We start from the raw sequence: 22,715 nt of genomic DNA, 5'->3' as shown, positions 1-22,715 counted from the left end.
CAGAGCTTTATATCTTAAGTCAGAGGGGGCATCCATGGTGAATGGCAGACAAGGAAGAAGGCTTTAGTGTCCCACCATCATCCCTTTCTAATATCTGTTTACTGAACTTGGGTATAAAACAGCATAGGAAGAACAGGAGCTACTTTGCTTCTTATCTGCCTTTACCAGAGAAAAGTAGTAGCAAGGTTTTTTCTAGTCACTGAGGATTATAATCTTTGTTCCCTAGGACTTTTTTTTTTTTTTTTTAAATAAAGTTGTTGTATTTTCTATAGAAATGAAAAGTAAATCCCTGTCTCAGTGAATGAAATTATGGTGTCAATTTCATCATATTTTTTGGTCTTATTTTGGAGAAAGCATGGAGTATCTACTGTTAATTTGTTATTTTGGTTTCAGTGCAGGTATGTTAATGGTTAGTGAATAATCAAATGGAAAAGATTAAAAAGAGGGCTTCCCTGGTCGCTCAGTGCTAAAGAACCTGCTTGTTAATGCGCAAGACACAGTTTGATTCCAGGTCTGGGAAGATCCCATGTGCCACGGCACAACTGAGCCTGTGCACCACAACTCCTGAGCCTGTGCTCTAAAGCTAGGGAACTGTAACTGCTGAGCCCACATGCTGCAGCTGCTGAAGCCTGAACCCTCTTGAGCCTGTGCTCAGAAACGAGAGAAGCCGCCATAATGAGGAGCTGGCGCACCGCAGCTAGCCCCCATTCACCACAACTAGAGAAAAGCCTGCCCACATAGTAGCGAGGACCCAGCGCAGCCAATTAAATACATAAATAAAATAATTTTTTTTAAAAGATTAAAAAGAAAATAGTATTATCTTAGGTGTGGCTAGGGCTGCAATTATTATAAACCTTTCTAAAGACTAAAAATAGTTCGTATCTTTTAACTCAGCAATTAAGCAACTCAGTTTAAGTCTGTATCTTAAACTCAGTAAAAAAACCTTTACCATCAGAATATTAAATTTTAGCTTTCATTTCTGTCATTGTACAGAATGAAATTTTGTAGCATTTATCCTACTAGGAAATTATATTGGGTAAACATGTAAATTGACTTCAAAGAAAGGTGTAGATAGAGTTATTGAAGAAATATCCATAGCCTGAGCTTAACTGTGTTTCAGGCTGTATTAATGTTCTTTCCTACTGCCTTCCAAAAACCATTTTTTACCACCTATGTCAAAGTGCCTTTTCTACCACCTTTTCACTCTTCCCTTGTGTACCCTTCTTGTTTCTTTCAATTGCCTTGATTTACACTGTCCCACTGACCTGACTTGGTCTTCCTTTTTTGCTTGACCTTTCCATCTTTCCTGGGATACCAGCTTAAGTCCCGGCTTCTCCATAAAGCCTTGATAATCACATTAATTCCCTCCTCTAAACTCTTCGGTCCCCTGCCTATTTCACTGAACTTTGCATTCCGTTATGTGCTATCTTATATCATTTGCTATTTTTCAGGCCTTGTCTTCCTAACAGACTACAGTCTTTCTGAAGGAGAGAATGATACTTTTGCCTAATTTCTCTATCCCAGGATAGTGTCAGGCACAGTTTAGTAAAAATTTGTTAACTGCTTTGGGATTGTGTCTCAAATCCTTGAAGATGATCTCAAGTGTGCATTCAACCTGCCCTTCAGTGTTCTTCTGGTGTTTCATTAGTATAATACTGGCTTATATGGACTCTGGTTCTTAGAGCCTATGGTTCTTAGAGCCTGTGGTTCCTAGTGACACATCTGTTAGCATGGACGCTCATTTCTGAAACTTCCAGTGCAATTTACAACCAATATTTCTGAAGTAGAGTTCAGCCTTCTTGTTACAGTCACACATGCAAGAGAGCAAACAGCACTTTTTGTTTCAGACATAACAGTCTCTGATAGAGGAAAGGTGATAAGTCCTGGTAGGACTCAGTCCAGGTCATATATTGGGTAGACCTATGTCTGGCTGCTTGCTTTGCTTCTTGTCTCTTGAGTCTCTCTGTGTATATATTTTAAAAGCTACATTAATAAACAGATTTGTGGGTGCTTTAGGCCAGATTAAGTGGCCATTTCACTTTTATGAACTTTACAACAACTCCCTTGTTGTACAGGGAGTTCTTTATTACCCCAGAATGATAGCAGAACTGTACCAAGTTGAAAGGACTGGCTTTGCAATTTCCTGGGCAGATTTGAAGATGCAAACTTGAAAATATTATTTTGACCTATATTCACTCACTTTCAAAATAAACCAATGAACAAGCTGTAGAGACTAGTTTATGTATACATTTTTAAAATTTGCATTTTCAAAGATAATTATTAATTTTTTTTAGTTGAGCCTTTCATGGTATAAGCAAATAAAAATGTGTCATTTTGTTTGTGAATGTGCTTATATCTCAGTCATATCGTATCTCACACCTGGCTCTGGGCCTTGCCTGAGTACTTTCTTTTTCTACTAAGATTTTTAATTAAGACTTGGACTCTTCCTAAATTCAAAAATTACTTGTTTGAAATTGAATTTTTAACAGAAACCTGTAACATAAGAAAAAAAATTCTCCTAGCACCAAAATTATAAATTGGTTGCATTTTATGAGTTGTGGAAAGGAATTGCCCTAGTATTATGAAGTTATATCAGCCTAGTCATTACATGAAATAAATAATTCCTCCTCCTGTTTTCCCTGTTTGAATATTCTTTCATAGTAGAATTTTTAAAATATGAATAGAAAATGTAAATTTTAAAAAATAATTTATGTTGCCAAGTGAAAAATGAAGTTGCTCAGTCATGTCCGACTCTGCAACTCCAGGACTGTTGCTTACCAGGCTCCTCAGGTGACAGTCCATGGAGTTTTTCAGGCAAGAGTACTGGAGTGGGTTGCCATTTCTTTCTCCAGGGGATCTTCCCGACCCAGGGATTGAACCCGGGTCTCCCGCATTGTAGGCAGACGCTTTACCATCTGAGCCACAGGGAAGCCCTTCTTTTTAGTAGTCTCGTATGCTGCTAAAAATATGCTTAAATGCTTAAAAACTTTGAAAAGTATTAAAGAGCTTTTCTTCTATATCAGGAAGCATTCAGAATTGTCTGAATTGAATGTAAAAGTCTTAGAAGCTCTGGAACTTTATAATAAGTTGATGAATGAAGCGCCAGTATATGCAGTCTATTCAAAGATCCACCATCCAGCACATTACCCAACTTCATCAGCTGGAGTTCCAATTCAGGTGAGCATATCTTTTGAGAACATTTTTCAAAATTTAGAAAAAGTTTTAAATTAAAAACAAGCATAGTATTAAAATTTCTATGGTGCATGAATAACATTATAAAATCCATCTTCATCAGAAAAATGTTGGATAAACAGTTAAGTGTTCACCAGGACAATTAGACACTCATATTTCACAGATATATTTTAGTTCATTTATAACATAATTAAGAGACCATTAAATATATGAGTGGAGTTCTGTTCTTCATAAGGTTTTGTAAGTATAAATCCTTTAATTTAGGACATTCCTGGCATGTCAGGAGTCTTCCAGATGTGGTACTGATGCTGTTCCTGTTGCTCAGCAAGCAAAATCTAACATTTATTTTAAATTTCTGTTAAGATTTCTTTAACTTCTATGATGATTAAAAAGGCCTAAAGAACGTATTTTGTTCTCAGATCATGCTTTGTATTTTCTCAGATGTATGGCTTACACTGTTAAAAATCCACACATGATGAGAATATGATGCAGATCTATACATACAGGTTCCATGAGCCTTTCATGAACATCTTTTCCAGGGCTTTTTACACCTTTTCTGTGCTTCCCAGCTGAAGTGAATATTTATATTTGTCAGTATCCGGTATTCTAAAGCCTTTTTCAAATTTCAGCCAGTTAGCAGTTGAATTCAGAATGAGCTTGGATGAACAAATTTCATGTTAATGTATGAAAACTGGTATGTAAAGGAGTGTGTGAAGGAGACACCAAGGAGAAACAGAATGTGGATGCATAATCTAGGTACTTGACACAACATACTTGTTAAGTAAAAAAAGAATAGTTACTATGGTAACTGTCACATCAGACAAGATGCATTTATCAAATATGCTGTTCCCTGAACTTCTGAAAATGATGAGAGTCATTACATGTGAGGGTAGAAAGGACTTCTAGGTGCAAAAGACAGCTGGAGTTTATTCAATATTGCTTCTGTTTATCTGCTGCTGCTGTGGACATGAAACAAAACAAAATGCGCCATTGTGTTATAGGACTAGATGTTGGATTTACTGCTTTGTGTGTCTGAAAAGGGTCCTTCCTGTGTCCTTCCTGTGTCAGTTTATGTTTAGTTGCATACTGTTTACAATCCGTGTTTCACTAAGCACAACTTATTTCCTTTAAAAAGTTAGCATTCTGTCTAGTTTGATTCGTCATAGGATGTTATCTGTATTATTCGTGCATAATAACATTTGAAATATTTAAAGTTCCTATTCTAATTTGAAAAAGAAAAGTTCATACTAGAAAAAGTTAGAGTAACACACCATTAGCTGCATCTGTGAAGGCCATTCAGGAATCCTAACGTGCAGAAGAGGTCCACTCCCACCATCTAAGCCTGTTGTCAATGGGCTGTGTGTGTCTGCTAAGGAGGTAGTATGATTTTTTTTTTCCTTTTTAAAGTTTTGGCTGCACTGCACATCTTAGTTCCCAACCAAGGATCAGACCCATGCCTTCAGCAATGAAAATATGGAGTCCTAACCACTGGAAAGAAAGTGAAAGTCGCTCAGTCATGTCCAACTCTTTACAACCCCATGGACTATACAGTCCATGGAATTCTTCAGGCCAGAATACTGGAGTGGGTAACTTTTCCCTTCTCCAGGGGATCTTCCCAACCCAGGGATCGAACCCAGGTCTCCCACGCTGCAGGTGGATTCTTTACCAGCTGAGCCACCAGGGAAGCCCAAGAATACTGGAGTGGGTAGTCTATCCCATCTCCAGAAGATCTTCCTGACCCAGGAATTGGACTGGGGTCTCCTGCATTGCAGGCAGATTCTTTACTAACTGGGCTCTCAGGGAAGCCCCCTAACCATTGGACTGCCAGGGAATTCCCATGATTATAGTTGTCAATGTAGTAGTTGATTTGGCATTTCCAGAATTCTGTATTTTCATGTTATTGGTCTTTGCTTTAAAAATAGCTTAGTTTAAAATTGGAGTGATGATAGTTACTAAATGATACTTGTTAAACATGCAGTTATTTTGAATGTTGTATTTTGTAAGCAGGTTGTAGAGCCTGTCCTGAAAGAGATGTTACCCTGGAAATTAAGTAGGGCACACATACATATAAATATCCAAAGAGACATAGACCATGTTGCTAGTTCTTGAGGGCACATCTCCTTTACCCAGAATTCTTCTCTCCTTTTGTCCTATCTGTCCTGCAGGAAGGATGAAGGAGGCATTGCCAGAGAGGGCCTGCACCCTGCCTTGATACCACTTATCCTTCAACTTATTCTTTTAAGTTTCATTCTTAAGAAGTTGAATAAGGCACCCTGAGATAGGGGTGAAGGTCATCTCTCTCACGGTGACTTGAAGTGATACTGTGCTGACTTCAAGGGAGTATATAGTCTTCTGTGGCTTGACAGCAAGACATGTTACCTAGTAATAGACAGCCTAGGTGAATTCCAACCTGTTGCTTAAAAATACACCACCTCCCTTCCTTTCATCCCACTGCAAAATAAAAGAATGAGCAAGTAAATCATAAACTTCCATGGATTTGGCACTGTGATGTGGAAGCGCTCCACATTTTATACCAGTGTGGACAGATTGGTGAAATCAGATTGCTCTCCAAAGAACTATAACATTTTATTTCATTTAAGTCTTTTAAAGTTTTAATGTATTGCTAGGCAGTAGTTTGGGAAATCTGAGTCAACCTTTTCTCCTTGGTTAACAGACATACCCAGTTCAACCACATGGTGGAAACTATATGGGTCAAAGTATTCACCAAGTCACTGTTGCCCAAAGCTACAGCCTAGGACCAGATCAGATTGGTCCACTGAGATCTCTGCCTCCAACTGTGAATTCCTCAGTGACAACACAGCCTGCTCAAACTCCGTACTTAAGGTAAGTTTTGGGGAGCTATGTTAATTTTGTAATTACATACATTAAATTTTCACAGATGTTCAGAATGAGAGTAATTAGACCCTTTTCTTTATAATAATAGTGCCCTCTTTTGCTGTTGAGATGAAGTTATAGAAGTGCTCATTCAAGATCCCATGAAATAGGAATGCTGCTGTCTTAGCTTTGCTACCCATACTGAGATGGTGCCCAGACCTGGATTATAGTCTGGGTCCCTGGGAAAAAAATACAGCTAACTTGGAGAAGAAAATGGCAAGCCACTCCAGTACTCTTGCCTGGAAAATCCCACGGACAGAGGAGGCTGGTAATCTACAGTCCATGGGGCCACAAAGAGTCAGACATGACTGAGTGACTTCACTTTCACTTTCACTTCCCTTATAGAAGCCAAGCCAATGATATACTTAGCACGGTGCTATAATTAGTAGTCTCAGTGAAGACGGAAGTGGCAACCCACTCCAGTATTCCTGCCTGGGAAATCCCATGGACAGAGGAGCCTGGCGGGCCCATAGGGTCGCAAAAGAGGCGACATGACTGAGTGACTGAACGACAACAACAAAGTAGTCTCAGACATATTTTAGGAGTGTGTATTCCTAAAAAGCAAAAACCTTTGCCGCTTGACTCTTAAAAGAAGTATGTTTCAGCTGTGGAATTTGTCGTCTGATTTTTTTATATTCTTCACTTCTATTCTGAAAACCATGTTTGAATCTTGCCTTCTGTTAACTTTGCTTAACACAAAATGTCTGTTTAGTAGTCATATGTAATGATCTCGAAAATCTCTTCCCACTCTTAAATTCCATGAGTATAAATTTTAGATATTATCTGGTCATTAAATAAATCTGTTCATACTGGTATTTAACTCAGTTAAAATGTAAAAATTTTGTTATCCTGGGTGACATTAGGAATTACAGAGAGAAAAACTATAGAGGAGTATAGACATTAATCCTCCTGTATTGAAGCAGTATATTTGGTGCAATTAAAAATTATAGCCACTGGGGAAGCCCCCTTTAAAAGTTACATTATGTTGGGACTTCATTGTGGTCCAGTGGTTGAGAATCCACCTTCCAATGCAGGTGACATGAGTTCGATTCCTGGTTGCGGAACTAAGATCCCACATGCCGCGGGGCAGCTTAGCCCGTGTGCCACAACTAAGGCTTGATGCAGCCAAAAAAGTAAATAAATAATAAATAAAATAAAAGCTACACTATAGTAATTATAGGAACAAATAGGTGTACCTGCAGTTTGGTGTGATTTTCAACTTAGTAGGAATTTGGGATTTTTTTGTTTTGTTTTTGCAGAGTGTTAATATAGTCTGTTGAGGGTAGATTCAGGTCCTGTGTGGATTCCACATTCTCCCTGCTTGTGTTATTTTTATGTAGGCATTCAGGTTAAGCTACCAGGGGCAGCTTGGAAAGGGCGCTACCAGAGGACAGTGTGAAGAGTGGGTAAGGAAACACGGTCTCCGCTGTGCTGACTGAGAGAAGGGGACAGTGGAAGACGGGCCAAAGGGTACTTGGGCTGGGGTTCTGCTCTCAGCACAGCTGGTCAAGAACACCAGGGGCAGAAACAACCTGCATCTCTCAGAAGATTTCCAAATGTTTTCCATGAGAGATTTTGGGGAAAACAAAATTAGATAGGCCTTACAATCCTATATTTTATTTTACTTGGAGTACTTCCTTCTTCCCAAATATGAAAATTACATTAACAGTGTTGGATAGCTGGAGTGGTTAAATCATAATCAGAATAGTAGAGCTATATAAACTTAGAAATATGGAAAAGACATTTTTATTTTGTCACAGCGATTGATCTCCAACCGTAACCCAGACAATGCAAAGTAAATATGGTTTTCTTTTTAAAATTTTGTTTGCAGCACTGGACAAGACACTATTTCCAGTCCTACTTACATGAACCAGAACTCTAACCTTCAATCAGCTCCTGGTGCAGCTGCTTACACACAGCAGATGGGGATGTCTGTGGATATGTCATCTTACCAGAACGCTACTTCCAACTTGCCGCAGTTGGCAGGCTTTCCGGTGGCAGTTCCAGCTCATTCAGTTGCACAGCAGCAAACAAATTACCATCAACAGCAGCCTCTCCTTTAAAATCAAACCAAACATTTTCTTGAAAGCCTTCATAAGTGTACTACTCAACCCTTGTGATTATAATCTGAAAATACTAAAAGAAGGAAAAAAAAATTTTCTCAACTGAAAAGACCCATGAATAAATAAAGCACAAAAACCTGTCTTTCTTTTTATGCTATAAAAAGTTCTTTTCAAGTTCCAGCTTGTTTGAAGTCAGACTTTTGATCAGAGGCCGCTTCAAGTTGCTTCCCGTTAGTTTTTTCTTACTTTCAAATCTCTCTACACAAATCTGGACAAACAAACAAATAGCCTTATGACACTAAACAACAAGAGATAGGAGTGTAGGAGTGTATAAGGAAAGCAGCATTTACCCCTAAATTGTCATGGTAATTGGGAAAGCACTGAAACCTTTAAGTACTTTCTGTCTGCTCTTTTTTTGCAGTTTCCCACATACCATTGTTTAAAAAGGCGAACATGTTTTTGTGCAAGCATTTAGCTTCCCTGCGTATTTCCTTTGTTTCCTTAAATTGCAGTTGTGTTTGCAGTACTGTCAGTTTTGCTCTCGGTGATGTGCTGAGTAATAATTAGCATAGAATTGTCTACGGAAGGAAGAGCACTTTGGGAGGAACAGAAATGTTTTCTGTTATTATTAGTGAAGACCATGTAAATGCAGGTGTGTGTTAAAGTGTTTAGCCAGTTCTCCAGTCATGCCAACAGTGGGTTGAGGGATGCCCCATGAAACATTTCCATTCCCTGGGGAAAAAATAGAAAACATTTTTTCCTACAAGGGTCCTTAGCATTTAGAATTGTCACTTAACAACCTTTTCAAGTGGTTTTGGCCAGCATCTAATGAAGATATAAGGTCCATTTGGTTTTGTTTTTTTTTTTTTGGTTGGTCGGTTGGTTTTGTTTTTCTGCAGCATGGTGTGCAGAGACACTGCATTTCCTTTTTACAGACTGTGTGAATTTGAGCTATGAGACATTCCTAATAACTTGATGCAGTGTATACCAGGCGTGAATAATGTGTGTTTTTACTGATGTGTTGTTTTTTTAAAAGGTGATTTGAGTACCAATGGTATGCCAGACTGTTGACAATTTTGGCCATTGCTTTCAGAAGTAATCTTGAGCTTGTGGAATAATAACAGGCAGTGGATTTATAGGGAAGCCATCAAGACAGTTTTCCTGAAGCCTATGTTCTAGGTGAGTGTGAGGTGCTAATATATTCCACGTACTTTGGGAGTTAGGTAGTAAACCAATAGGGATTGTTTTCTCTCCTAAGAATTTGCACCACTACTGCATCATCTACCAACCTTTTAGATAGCACAAAATGTGAATACATATGCTTACAGATTCATGGTATTTCAACTGGGAGAAACAATGGATGTAAAATTAAGTTTTTAAAAATTTAACTAGCAGGAATTCCCTGGCTCTCCAGTGGTTATGACTTGGCCCTGTTACCACTGGGGTCCATATTCAAACTAAGATGCAGCAAGCTGCAAAAATAAATAAACTTGCATGGAAGCAAGATTTCTATATTGTTTTTTAAAGAAAGCCCTTAATCTTTCTACTAAGAATCCATTTGAAGATAGTGCTCTGGAAATATTTGTCATTTCTGTATTTATAGAAATTCCATTATAAATATGTTCCTTTTTCAAAGAAACTATATTCTGGGAAAAAACAGTCTTCTATATACTACTTGGTCTACATTTAAAGGGAAAAACAAGCAGAATTTGAAAAACCCAGTTTCTGTCATTGTTTTATTTCAGATATAAGTAACTGGAAAGAAACTTTTAACCTTTGATGTCTGTTTTCTGTTTTTTATCCAGTATTTTCCTTCCATGTGAATTCAGTTATATACTTGTAAGAAATTCTAAAATAGCACCTTACTTTTTTGGAAATGAATCTTCTATAAAGAAAACAAAACAGAAAAAACATTTTCAAAACCTCTTGATAATAATTAACATTTGCATAATATATGAAAAATCTTACATTTTCCTCCCAAACAATATTTAATAGTTATTTTAATGTTTGTGTAAATAATTTATGTATAATTGTGATCTGAGTTGTAAAAGCTTGATTCTGTGTAAGTCTTTGAATTACAATAAATACTGCACACCCACTAATCTGGGTTCTGCCATTTTTAAGTTCAACTAATGTAGTTTTGAAATGATATAACATGAAACATGTATATAGTGTATATTGGCATTTATCTGTGAAATTTTATATATATGGAAGTTTCTTCTCCCTTTTAAATTAAAAATAATTTTATTTTTGCCATACTGTAGCGAATTTTGTGTTACAGGTTGTTGATAGTATAAAAATGTTATTAAATCTGTGTACTGAGATGATATTTTTGGTGTTAATAAGAAAAACAGGGTTATTTTTCTTTCTTTTTCATGATCTTATGGATGTGTTTAAGACCTGTTTATAATTAAATGTTTTCTGCCAAAAGAATTGTCTAACATCAGATTTCTACATTAGTTTCATACTTACTATTTTATATAAAAAATAAAAATAACTTCTACTTTTTCATATGGAAATCTTGGTACATTAGAAAGAATTCCTGACAATTTATAATACAATTTTCACAAATGTAGGAAAAAATCTACCCTAGATCTTAAACTATATTGAGTGAGATATGTTCTTACACTTTGAAAAATACATGCTGTACCAACATTGTCTTGTAATTAGGTAACTTGTTTATAAAATTACTTAAACATTAAATAATTATAATACTTATCAATTAACAATTGATACCTGACTACATAACAGATATCACTGTATATTTTGAAGACAGTTACAAAGTTTCACCGTCCAAATTTTTTTAAAATTGATTTTAGATGTTAAAAATTATGGTTTAGGAATTTTAAAAGAAGGTTCTTAGTAAAAATTGTGCCGAGGCCCCTGACTTCTGGGAGAGGATTTATTGTCATTTTGATGAGAAAGCTGAAGTTATTTTTGTAAGTAATAAATTATAAATACTATAGCACCAATCTGTCATACTTTGTTTCTGTCAAAAGGCATTTTTCTTATTTACTTACATCAGTTTTAGTAAGTAGAGGACTCAGTTCTAGGGATTTGATTTAGTTTCTTTTGAAGATTAAAGATTTATTTTTTAAATAAAGTTCTCCACAGAAGATTGGTTCTAATCTTACCAAGCAAATTAAAATTTGCATTTTGAAAAAACCTTACTGTGTCAAAAAGAGAAATTAGGTTGCTTACATAGAGTAGTGGGATGAATGAAAGTGAAGTCGCTCAGTCGTGTCTGACTCTTTGTGAACCCGTGAATTGTAGCCTACCAGGCTCCTCCATCCGTGGGATTTTCCAGGCAAGAATACTGGAGTGGTTTGCCATTTCTTTCTCCAGGGGATCTTCCCAACCCAGGGATCGAACCTAGGTCTCCCACATTGTAGGCAGACGCTTTACTGTCTGATCCACCACAGAAATTCCCACATGGCTCAGTCGGTAAAGTATCTGCCTGCAATGTGGGAGACCTGGGTTCAGTTTCTGGGTCAGGAAGTTCCTTTTGGGATAAACAGTGTCCTCCCAAAATTCATGCTCCTCTAGAATGTCAGAATGTGAACTCAACTGGAAAAAATCAGCAGATATAATTAGTTAAGGATGTCAAGGTGAGATCACTCTGGATTTAGCATGGGCTCTAAATCCCATGACAGTGCCCTTATGAGAAGAGAAGACACAGAGACACAGCCAGCAAGTTATGAAGATGGAGGCAGAGATGGGAATTAATCTACCACAAGTCAAGGACTGCCTGAGGCCACCAGAACAGGAGGAAGCAAGGACAGATTCTTCCCTAAGAGACTTCAGAAGGAACATGGCCCTTGATTTCAAATTTCTAGCCTCTAAAACTCACAAGAAATCAATACTTTAAGCCACTCTGTTTGAGGTACTTTGTTATGGCAGCACTAGGAAACAAATGAACTTGGATAAAAGTCTATGGTGAAATCTGAATACCGGGCATTCCAGACTTTTACAAGACCGGTTAAAATTGTCACAAGAGTTCTGAGACAAGTAAGTCCAGCTGCTAGACTTTTATTATCTTTTTCAAACTATAATGAAATTGTATGGATAAATGAAGCTACTGCTACTGCTAAGTCGCTTCAGTTGTGTCCGACTCTGTGCGACCCCATAGACGGCAGCCACCAGGCTCCCCTGTGTCTGGGATTCTCCAGGCAAGAACACTGGAGTGGGTTGCCATTTCCTTCTCCAATGCATGAAAGTGAAAAGTGAAAGTGAAGTTGCTCAGTCATGTCCGACTCTTAGCACCCCCATGGACTGCAGCCTACCAGGCTCCTCTGTCCATGGGATTTTCTAGGCAAAAGTACTGGAGTGGGGTGCCATCGCTTTCTCCGAAATGAAGCTAAGACCCCTGATAATCCCATTTTTAGTGATTAAAAAAATCTGCATTTCAATAACTGATTTCTTCCTGCCAGAGCTTATGCAATTACTATTCGCTCTTCTAGTGGGTATTGAACAAAAGGAGAAATGTTCAAGGCAAGCAGAGGGACAGAAGAAGAAACCAGAAAACTGGGTATTCTCCAGAAAGGCTACTGAAGAATGGAATTATGTTTTTATTTTATACCATAAAATAAAGGAAAAGACTTTCCAATACTTTTACAGCAGGTCAACGACCTCTACTAATTATATGTAGTCTAGGGAGCCATCTTTAAAAAAAATGAAGTGAAATCATGTAACATAAAATTAGCCATTTTGAAATGAACAGTGGCATTTTAGTACCATTTACCATGTCCCCAAATTAGTCTTTTTGTTGTCTTGTTTTTCCACTTAGCATAAAGTTGTTGAGGTACATCTCCACATATAACATAGTAAATGAGGTTCATATACCACAGGTTTATTTATCCATTCATCTGTTGATGGGTACTTGGGCTGTTTCCACCTCTTTGCTATTGTGAATAGTGCTGCTATGAATGTGTGTGTACATATTATTTGAATACCAATTTCCAGTTCTTTTGTATCTATATATTAGGGTGTAACTACTGGGTCATATGTAATTTTATATTTAATATTCTCAGGAACTGTCAAACTTTCATGCTGCCACCAACAATGCTTGAGGGTTCTGATTTCTCTACATTCTCACCAATGCTTATTTCCTATTTTAAAAAATTGTAGTCATTCTGATGGATGTGAAGTGGTGCCTCATTGTGGTTTCTATTTGTGTTTCCCTAATGGGTATTGAGCATCTTTTCATGTGCTTGGCCACTGTGTATCTTTTTTGGAAAAATATCTGTGAGCCTTCTGCTCATTTTTTAAATTGGATTGTTTGTCATTGAGTTGTAAGAGTGCTTGATATATTATGGATACTAGACACATGGATCTAGTTTCTTCCATTCTGTAGGTTGTCTTTTTATTTTCTTGATGATGTTCTTTGATGCATGAAGGTTTTTAATTTTGATGGAGTCCATTTATTTACAATTTCTTTTGTTGCTTGTGCTTTTGATGTCATATCTAAGAGTTCATTACTAAATCCAAGGTCATGAAGATTTTCTCCTGTTCTCAGAGTTTTATGGTTTTAGCTCTTGAAAGTAGGTCATTGATCCATTTTGATTTAATTTTTGTGCATAGTGTGAGGTAGGACTCCAACTTCTTTCTTTTGCATATGGGCATCCAGTTGTCCCAACACCATTTGTTGAAGAGACGGTTCTTTCACCACCTACTTTTTGACACTGCTATAGCATACGCTAATGGTAGTCAGTTCTAGAACCTAAGTCCTCTAGCTTCAGTGCATCAACTGCATAGCTGTATAGTTTGCAGTTCTAAAAGGTGATAGCCTTGTCCTCATCTGGTGACTTCTGTCACATACCTAAAAGGGGAGTCAGTGCTAGCTTGTCAGGATATCATTCCTGGTGGTCAACAGATTAGCCCATGAACAGACAGGTATGTTGGGTGGCAATGTAGAGATTTGCCTTTAGCTATCATGTAAGTTTTTTTTCTTCCAAGTAACTTCAGACAAGCGTTGTGAAAAGTACATTGTCTAAATTTAAAAAATGGGACCTAGAACCCAAGACAAAAGTAGGTTTTAGCGTTTCTTTCCTAGGAAACCGTTCCCCAGAGATTTTCACCTACATGTCTGGTCAGTACTGTGTCAAGAGGCTACCCTTAACAGCAAGTAAGTCTGGGAAAGTGAGTATTTTGCTTTCAGCCTCTATATAGAGAAGCCAGGGGAGGAGATGATTGGGAATAAATGTAGGAGTGAGCCATTCTATAGTACCTGACACAGAGACAGACCTGTGCACATATGTTTACAACCTGGTATTACTATTTGCCTGGTAAATAGACTCAGACTCGGATCACTCTGTTCCTGCCCAATGACAGCTTATTTGCTGTCAAATAAGCTCTTGTTAAGATTCTCTAAGTATACCATAGTTTTTAGTCAATAAAGGCTAGAATTAGCATAGTGACCGGAGAAGGCGATGGCACTCCACTCCAGTACTCTTGCCTGGAAAATCCCGTGGACTGAGGAGCCTGGTAGGCTGCAGTCCATGGGGTCGCTGAGAGTCGGACACGACTGAGCGACTTATCTTTCACTTTTCACTTTCATGCACTGGAGAAGGAAATGGCAACCCACTCCAGTGTTCTTGCCTGGAGAATCCCAGGGACGGGGGCCTGGTGGGCTGCCGTCTATGGGGTCACACAGAGTCGGACACGACTGAAGTGACTTAGCAGCAGCAGCAGCAGCAGCAGTATAGTTACATCTGACTTGATCATTAAAACTGGGACTTTTTTTTAACCTCAGGAGAGACCAAGAAGGTCCTGGAAGTCTATAGAGATGGGGATTAAAGTTTTAAGTTGCTCCTGTCATTTCTATTTTGAAACAGATGAAGAAATTAAAGGTTTATTAACATTCATTAACTAATTCATATAATAACATAGGTACTACATGCTGCGGATGCTAAGAACTGAACTTCCAAGGTTGCGTTGTGCTTGTGGCTTTGCCGTGCACTAACTGGTTGTATAACATCAGATGTTGCACTTGGACTTGACGAAAAACTTCTTGTATACATTGTCATTGAATTCGCATAACACTTGTTAGGTAGGCAAAGAGGTGACATAATCCTCACAAGGTCACACAGTTACGTGGCCAAAGTTGCGATTATGACCTGGTCTGTCTGAGGCCCATGCCTGTGCCTTTTCCCACTACACTGGTGTGACGGTTACCTAGGAATGATTTGTATATTCAGGCTGTTAGCTAGTATCTTATAACAGCTTCCTTTCCCACAAGTCACTGAGACAGGTCCCAGAGGGCTCACATGGGGTAAAATGCCTTCAGATGTGAGTGTGCTCATGTAAGGAACAGCATGCAAGTGGCTGGATCTGTTTAACATGTATATTCTGGTACAGTTAGCTCAGTCACACGGGGGATGATGAGACCAGATCTTGATGCAAATAGCCTGGCTCTGAGATCCTGACAGTGCTCTGTGTTTTCTGAATAGAAAAGAGTGAAATTCAAGGAATTGCTCTGAGGAAGACAGCAGGTGACAGCTAATTGAGATTGATTTGAAGTAGGAGAACTAGTTCTGAGTTGAAATCTGGGGCCCAGCATCCACATATACAGGTTAGTTTCTCCAAGGACCAAAGCTGCTGAGAAAAAATCATCCAACCTGAGCTTGGAGTCCTGTCACATACTCAGTGAGGGACCAACTTAGGAGTCATGTACTAGTTACGGTCTTTATGACCTCACCCTTGGCAGCCCTTCTAACGTCTTCCACTTTCTCATATACATGCTAGATTTCTACATTAGCTCAAAATTCCTCAGGTGCTAATATTGCTTTGCGTGTGTGTGTGTGTGTGTGTGTGTGTGTGTGTGTGTGTGTGCCTGCCTGTGTTTGGCCCTGTTGTTTTTCTCTGCCTGAAACGCTTTTGATCACCTAATAAATTGTCTTTGTGTCAGCCCAAATTCTTATTCTGATTCTGGCTCCTAGACCCTGCTGCACGTCTGCGGGGAGCATCTTGTAACTCCGTAATAGTTGACACATTGCATTGGAATGATCTGTGTGTGATACGGATCTGTCTTTAGGTCAGATACTACAGCTTGACTCATTCAACATCCAATTTCCAACCATCTCATTAATATTCCTCCATATGGAAATCAGCAAACAAGGTAATGATGTTTGCCTTCCCAAATTCCTTTGGGAATCAGCCATGGGTGACCCAATGACATAGGCTTCAGTCAATGAAATATAGGTCAGAGTTCCTTGGATGGGCTTTCTAAGATGAAAGACAATTTTAAAAGAAAGGGCTTTTGGCTCTTCCCCCTTCTGGCTTAGAAGGCAAATGCAATGTCAAGAGATAAAGCAACCATATTGTGACCATGAGGAATAAAGTTATGAGGGCTCAGAAAAGTTTAAAGATGCCTGATTCTTTGTTTGCACCTTTGAGAGATACACCAGTTCTAAACTATCTTCCTCTGGAATTCTTGTGTTGGAAAAAAAATCTGTCATTACCCCTATTTGTCTAGGTTTCTGTTGGTAGGGCTTTGCTATTTGTATCTGAAAATATTCTTACCTTCACTAGATCTACAAAATCTTTCAGAACTTGGAGTTCTGTTTTACTCAGTGGTGTATTCTCAGGACCTAGCAGAGGCATATAAAATATTTTTGGAATGAAGAATAAAAATTGATTTAGCAGAGAGCTGCATAGCACCTCACAGTGCCTGGCATTCAAAAAATATGTGTTTTCTTCATCTTTTTTTTTTACTCTTGTACTTGTTTATTGTAATCATTCCACTTTAACATGTGTGAAATCAGGATGTATTTTATTTTCCAGTGGATGAGCATGTATATTGTAGGACTTAATTTTCTTCCCTTAAAGCTATTCTACCAGTGATGTATCTTAAACTCCAAGTTATCTTAGAATCCAGGGACTATTCCATTTTAACTATCAAGAGACAAAAGGCCCTGTCATTGTCAATATGGTCAGTAGCTCTTGAAAAAATCGTAGTGTCTCCAGTGCTTAGCAAATAATACTCATGGATGCCTTCCAGGACAGCATGTTCATTTCTCTACTTTGAGCCCAGGGGTTGCAGCAGAGCAGAAGCCCAGTGAATATTTCCTTATGACTCATGGCAGATGACAGTACATCACAGACCTTGCTACGGACTGGAGAAGGAGTGAGTGGTTATGCAGAACAATAAACAAAGGAGTCACCTAGAAGATGGAAAGGTCATGGTCGGGATTTCCCTGGTGGTCGAATGGTTACTCATCCACCTTCCAATTCAGGGGAGGCGAATTCAACCCCTAGCCTGGGAACTAAGATCTCACGTGCTGTGAGGCAACTAAGCCCACGTGCTGCAACCACTGAGCCCGTGTGCCACAACTAGAGAGGAGTCTGCACTCCACAGCTAGAAAAGGCAAGGAGTGTGCGTGGGGCAACTAACACCTGACGCGGCCAAATATTTCTAAAAAGAAAGGTTACGGGTAATTTGAGCAGGTGATATTAACAAGAGACGCAGCACGAGGATATGGAGATTAAGGAAAAAGAAAATTCTACGTAACGGGCCTGACAATACTGGATATTCCACTTCCAAGTTATCCTTCAGGTGGAGGGTTGTATTGTTTGTAGGTTTTTGCTTTCCCCCTTTCCTGGAAGAGGCTTGTACGTATCTGCCCATGCTCTTGACTTCTGGATTAGTATGTTTCCATGCAGTGAAATGGTTGCATGTTGTGTATTAGCCAATGGGATGTAAGCAGGTGCAACAAATGCCCACATCTAAGCAGAAGCTTAAAGAGGCATCTCAAAATTCCTGTAGCCCTCTGGTTTCTACTCTTTTCAGAGCTAGTACATCTCAGATTGGGGCTGCTTCTTTAGCCTGGACCTGGGAATAGGAAGACAAGCAGAGACAAGCCATCTGCTGGACCAGAAACGTGGGATCCATGGTATTGTGTTCCACTAAGATTTGGGTCTTCCCTGTTGGTCCAGTGGTTAGGAATCCGCCAGTCAATGCAGGAGACACACGTTCAATCCCTGGTCTGGGAGGATCCCACACACCTTTGGAGCAACTAAGCCCAGGCACCACAACTACTGAGCCTGCGGTCTAGAGCCAATGAGCCACAACTACTGAAACCCCTGCACCTAGAGCCCGAGCTCCACAACAAAGATCAGCCCCCACTCGCAACTAGAGAAAGGCCACGCACAGCAACAAAGACCCAGCGCAGCTAAAGATGAATAGATAAATGTGTTACTAAAGCAAAGATGACAAATAGGACTGGTAAAAAAAAATAAAAAATTAAATCAGCTAATAGTTAGCATCTCAATGACTTCCCTGGTGGCTCAGACGGTAAAAGTGTCTGTCTACAATGAGGGAGACCCAGGTTCTATGCCTGGGTCGGGAAGATCCCCTGGAGAAGGAAATGGCAACCCACTCCAGTACTCTTGCCTGGAAAATCCCATGGACAGAGGAGCATGGTAAGCTACAGTCCATGTGGTCGCAAAGGGTCCGACATGACTGAGCAACTTCACTACACTACACTACTAGCATCTCAATATAATTCCCCACTTTATCTTCCCAGGTGGCACAGTGGTAAAGAATCCACCTTCCAAGCAGGAAATGCAGAGACACACAGGTTTGATCCCTGGATCAAGAAGCTCCCCTGGAGAAGGAAATGGCAACGTACTCCAGTATTCTTGCCTGGAAAATTCCATGGTCAGAAGAGCCAGGTGGGCTCCAGTCCATGAGATGGCAAAGAGTCGGACACAACTGAGCAACTGTGCACATACAAGATATGTGAGTCATCTTCACAGTAATTATACTTCAAACTTGAACCTAAAAATTTACTTCCATTACTATCTGCATCATTTGTACTCTTTAAAATTGTATCCAGAAAACAATATTTTCACTGGTTTTTATAGCATATAAGCTTTTTAGGGTTAAGAAAGTAGACTTTTTCCAATTTTTGAATCTATAACAATCTTGAATATCCTGAAGGTCCATGGCCTTATGTGACTTTGGAACAGATTTTCAAAGTTTGAACCAGAGTATTAGGGGAGAGGGGGAGGAGAAGAGGTAATTCTGGATAAATTTTTTAGAACAAGACAAAGTAGATCCTCCTGAGACAAAAACTCAGAAAATTTACAGTGGGATTGTCATGAGATAAAGGTGAAAGGTTAATTACACAAACCTGTGAATGCAGTTGAGTACATGTGATACTGTTATGATTTTTGTATACTCTGAGCTTAAAAATACAAATAATATTTTCCTAGATGCATGGACCCTAGACAAAATTTTTTGTGACTTTATTTTTAAATATGAAATTACTGCCATCTTATGATTCTGAGCTCTGTAAATCATGTCTTTTTTCAACAGTACTTCAGACAGAATTTTGACTGTAGGAAACACTTTTCAAAATGTATTTAAGTGACAGAATAAAGTTTTAAGAGTATTTGCAGCTGACAAACTGATTTAGCAGCATTCAACGTTTTAGGAAGGAAGACAGAATATCTGTCAGTTCAGTTCAGTTCAGTTCAGTCGCTCAGTCTTGTCTGACTCTTTGCGACCCCATAAATCGCAGCACACCAGGCCTCCCTGTCCATCACCAACTCCCGGAGTTCACTCAGACTCACGTCCATCGAGTCAGTGATGCCATCCAGCCATCTCATCCTCTGTCGTCCCCTTCTCCTCCTGCCCCCAATCCCTCCCAGCATCAGAGTCTTTTCCAATGAGTCAACTCTTCGCAGTGGTCAATTGCTCTTGAGTAAGTCATTCTCTTGAGATCAGATTCCTAATTTGCTAAAAGTGGGGTTTGTTCTAAATGGTTACTAAGTTCCCTTCCAGCTATAAAATTTTAGACTTAAAAAAATTTTTTTAAATCTTGGGATCATTTTAGATTTACAGAAAAGTTGTGAAGATAATACAGAGAGTTCTAAATGTTGTTTCCCCTATTAAAAACATCTTACCTTACTGAAGTACATCGGTTACCACTAAAACCAGTACTGATACATTATTATTAACTTAAGTCCATACTTGATTCTGGCTTCCTTAGCTTTTGCCTCATGTCCTTTTTCTGTCCTAGGATCCCATCCAGGATACAACATGCCATTTAGTCATCACATCCCCTCAGGCTTCTTTTGGCTGTGACAGTTTCTTGGACTTTCCTTGGCAGTTTTGAGAAGTTCTAAGTCATGAGTTTTATAGAACCTCCCTCAATCGAGATTTGCACGGTGTCTTTCTCATGATTAGACAGGGGCTGTGGGTTTGAGAGAAGACCCTCTCTCAAACCTTTGCCCTCCTGTGATATCAAGGGTGTGTATCGTCATCCTGGTCAGGTGATGCTGATCCTGAACACCTGGCTGAGGTGGTGCTGGTCGCCTTTCTCCACTGCTCCTGGCCAGGTTGCCCTCTTTGGAAGATCACTGCGCAGTGCACACGGAGGGAGTGGTAGCTATGGCGTTTCTAATAGATTATTTGGAATTCTTCCTCATGGGAGATTTGTCTCTTCTCTTCCGTTTATTTATTCAGTCATTTATTTTTATCACTATGAGCTCATAGATATTTATTTTCTACATTAGGATATATTCCAATACTACTTTATTTTATTGCTCAAATTGTTCCAACTTTGGCCATTGAGAGCTCTATCAGTTTGCTCCTGTGCTCCTTTGATGTATATACCCAGTCACTTTTTTTTTTTTTTAGCACTTCTTTACTTTCTGACATGATAATGCTCCAGGCTTATCTTATATACTTCCTGCCCCGCTCCTGGAGTCAGCCGTTTCTTCAAGGTGCCCTCTTATTAGAGGACAGTATTAGAAACCAAGACCTGAATTCTAGATGCATTTGTTGCTACTGAGATGCAGTTATTTCTAGACCCTCAACTGAGGACAGGAAAACAAGTGTGTATATGCTAACCCATGCATATCTTTGCATATTTCTATATAGAACCATCTGAGTCTCACACTGAGCTACACTTGAGTTCACACCTGTGTCTCTGACCCTAATCCATTACCACACGGATCATCCTAGACATCTCCCCTTGCCCATCTGTAACCTTCCACTCCAACAGTAGAAAAACCTGGCTCCCAACACCTGCCATCCATTTACCTAATTATTCCATTCCAGTATGTATGTATAGGGACTTCAGAATTGTTAACCCATCCTCCTCAGGGAACAATTTTGTCAACTGCAGTGCAGTCCTGCTTCTGCACAGCTCCTTTTGCCTTAGTCTCATAGACCCCACTCATTTCAAACATTACTTAGACTAGCACCTTCCCCCTCTCCCATGTCCTTCATTGAAGTTGTTTCATGGTTTGCTGTCATAATAATAATATTCTTTTGTCACATTCTGCCTCCCACCTTGGGAATGTCCAGAATTTCTAAATGATTTTTTTAATTTGCACACATTAAGGTTCACTCTTTGTGCTGTTAAGTTCTCTAGGTTTTGACACATGCTTAGAGTCAAATATCCAGCATTACAGTATCCTACAGAGTAGTTTCAGCATCCTAAAAAAATCCTGTGCTTCACCTGTTCAACCCTCCTCCTTTCTACTGATCTGTTTACTGTTATAGCTTGACTTTTTCTAAAATTGCATATAAATATAATAATTTGTGTGGGCTTCCCAGGTGGCACTAGTGGTAAAGAACCCACTTGCCAATGTAGAATATGGAAGAGACGCAGGTTCGATCCCTCGGTTGGGAAGATCCCCTGGAGGTGGGCATGGCAACCTACTCCAGTATTCTTTGCCTGGAGAATCCCATGGACAGAACAGCCTGGTGGACTATAGTCCCTAGGGGCGCAAAGAGTTGGACCTGACTAAAGCAACTTAGCACTCACATAATCATTTATGTAGTTACAAATGTAGCCTCAGATTGGCTTCTTTCATTAAACAAGATGCATTTAAGGTTTATCCATGTCTTTTAATGGCTTGTTAGATCATTTTTTATTAAAATCACCAAATAATATTCCATTGTACCATTGACTATATTTTAAAAGATACATTTGCCTATTGAAGGACATCTTGGTTGCTTCCAGCTTGGGGTAATTATGAATAAAACTGCTACCTACATTTGCATGCTGGTTTTTTGTGTGCACCTAAGGTTTCAAGTCAATTGTGTAAATACTTAGGACCACAACTGCTGGACTGTTGGTGTGTTTAACTTATTAACAAACTGACAAACTATCTTCCATAGTGGCTGTGCCATTTAGCATTCCCATCATCAACGAATAAGAATTCCTGTTGCTTCTAATCCTCGATAAAAAGTGCTATTGTCAATTAAAATTGTTTTTAAGCCTGATAGGTGTGTGTTGGTACTGTATTGTCATTTTAATTTGTATTTTCCTGTTGACAACTGATGTTGGGTATCTTTTCATATGCTTATTTGCTACTATATTTGGTAAAGTGTCCATTCAAATCTTTTGTCCATTTATTGAGTTGTTAGTTTTCTTATTGTTGAGTTTTGAGAGTTGTTTGTATATTTTATTTACAGGTTCCTTATCGGATTTGTGTCTTGCAAATGTATTCTGCCAGAAATGTATTCTGTCATTTCATTCTCTTAACAGAGTCTTTCACAGAGCCTACAGTAGTTTTTAATTTTAATAAAGCCAAACATGTCAATTTTTA

General features: G+C 38.9%; 1 protein-coding gene and 1 long non-coding RNA gene across 7 annotated transcripts in view; both read left to right on the top strand.

Moving 5' to 3' along the window:
• Positions 1-8,286, top strand: part of STAM2 (signal transducing adaptor molecule 2) — a 47,062-nt gene extending 38,776 nt beyond the window's left edge. For 3 of the 6 annotated variants that reach the window (XR_015146256.1, XM_086353500.1, XM_086353491.1), the window contains exons 12-14: positions 3,024-3,177; positions 5,867-6,036; positions 7,919-8,286. Coding sequence is in view for 4 of the 6 variants with exons in the window: in XM_086353500.1 (XP_086209626.1) it covers positions 3,024-3,177; positions 5,867-6,036; positions 7,919-8,150 (556 nt within the window). In the remaining 2 variants the exon portion in view is untranslated. Of the gene's footprint in view, positions 1-3,023; positions 3,178-5,866; positions 6,037-6,136 lie in introns of all 6 variants that reach the window. The other 3 variants (XM_086353516.1, XM_086353508.1, XR_015146259.1) reach the window with 2 other exon arrangements.
• A 10,289-nt stretch (positions 8,287-18,575) lies between these two features.
• Positions 18,576-22,715, top strand: LOC147378347 (uncharacterized). The gene is made up of 2 exons (XR_015146261.1): positions 18,576-18,888; positions 22,582-22,715. It is a non-coding gene; the product is annotated as an uncharacterized LOC147378347 (long non-coding RNA).

Source organism: Bos grunniens, chromosome 2, assembly GCF_055505025.1.
Source record: "Bos grunniens cultivar Pamir isolate PY7600 chromosome 2, Bosgru_T2T1.0, whole genome shotgun sequence".
Taxonomy (NCBI): Eukaryota; Metazoa; Chordata; class Mammalia; order Artiodactyla; family Bovidae; genus Bos; species Bos grunniens.
Note: the sequence above shows the minus strand (reverse complement) of the source record. Positions and strands in the feature narration are given on the sequence as shown.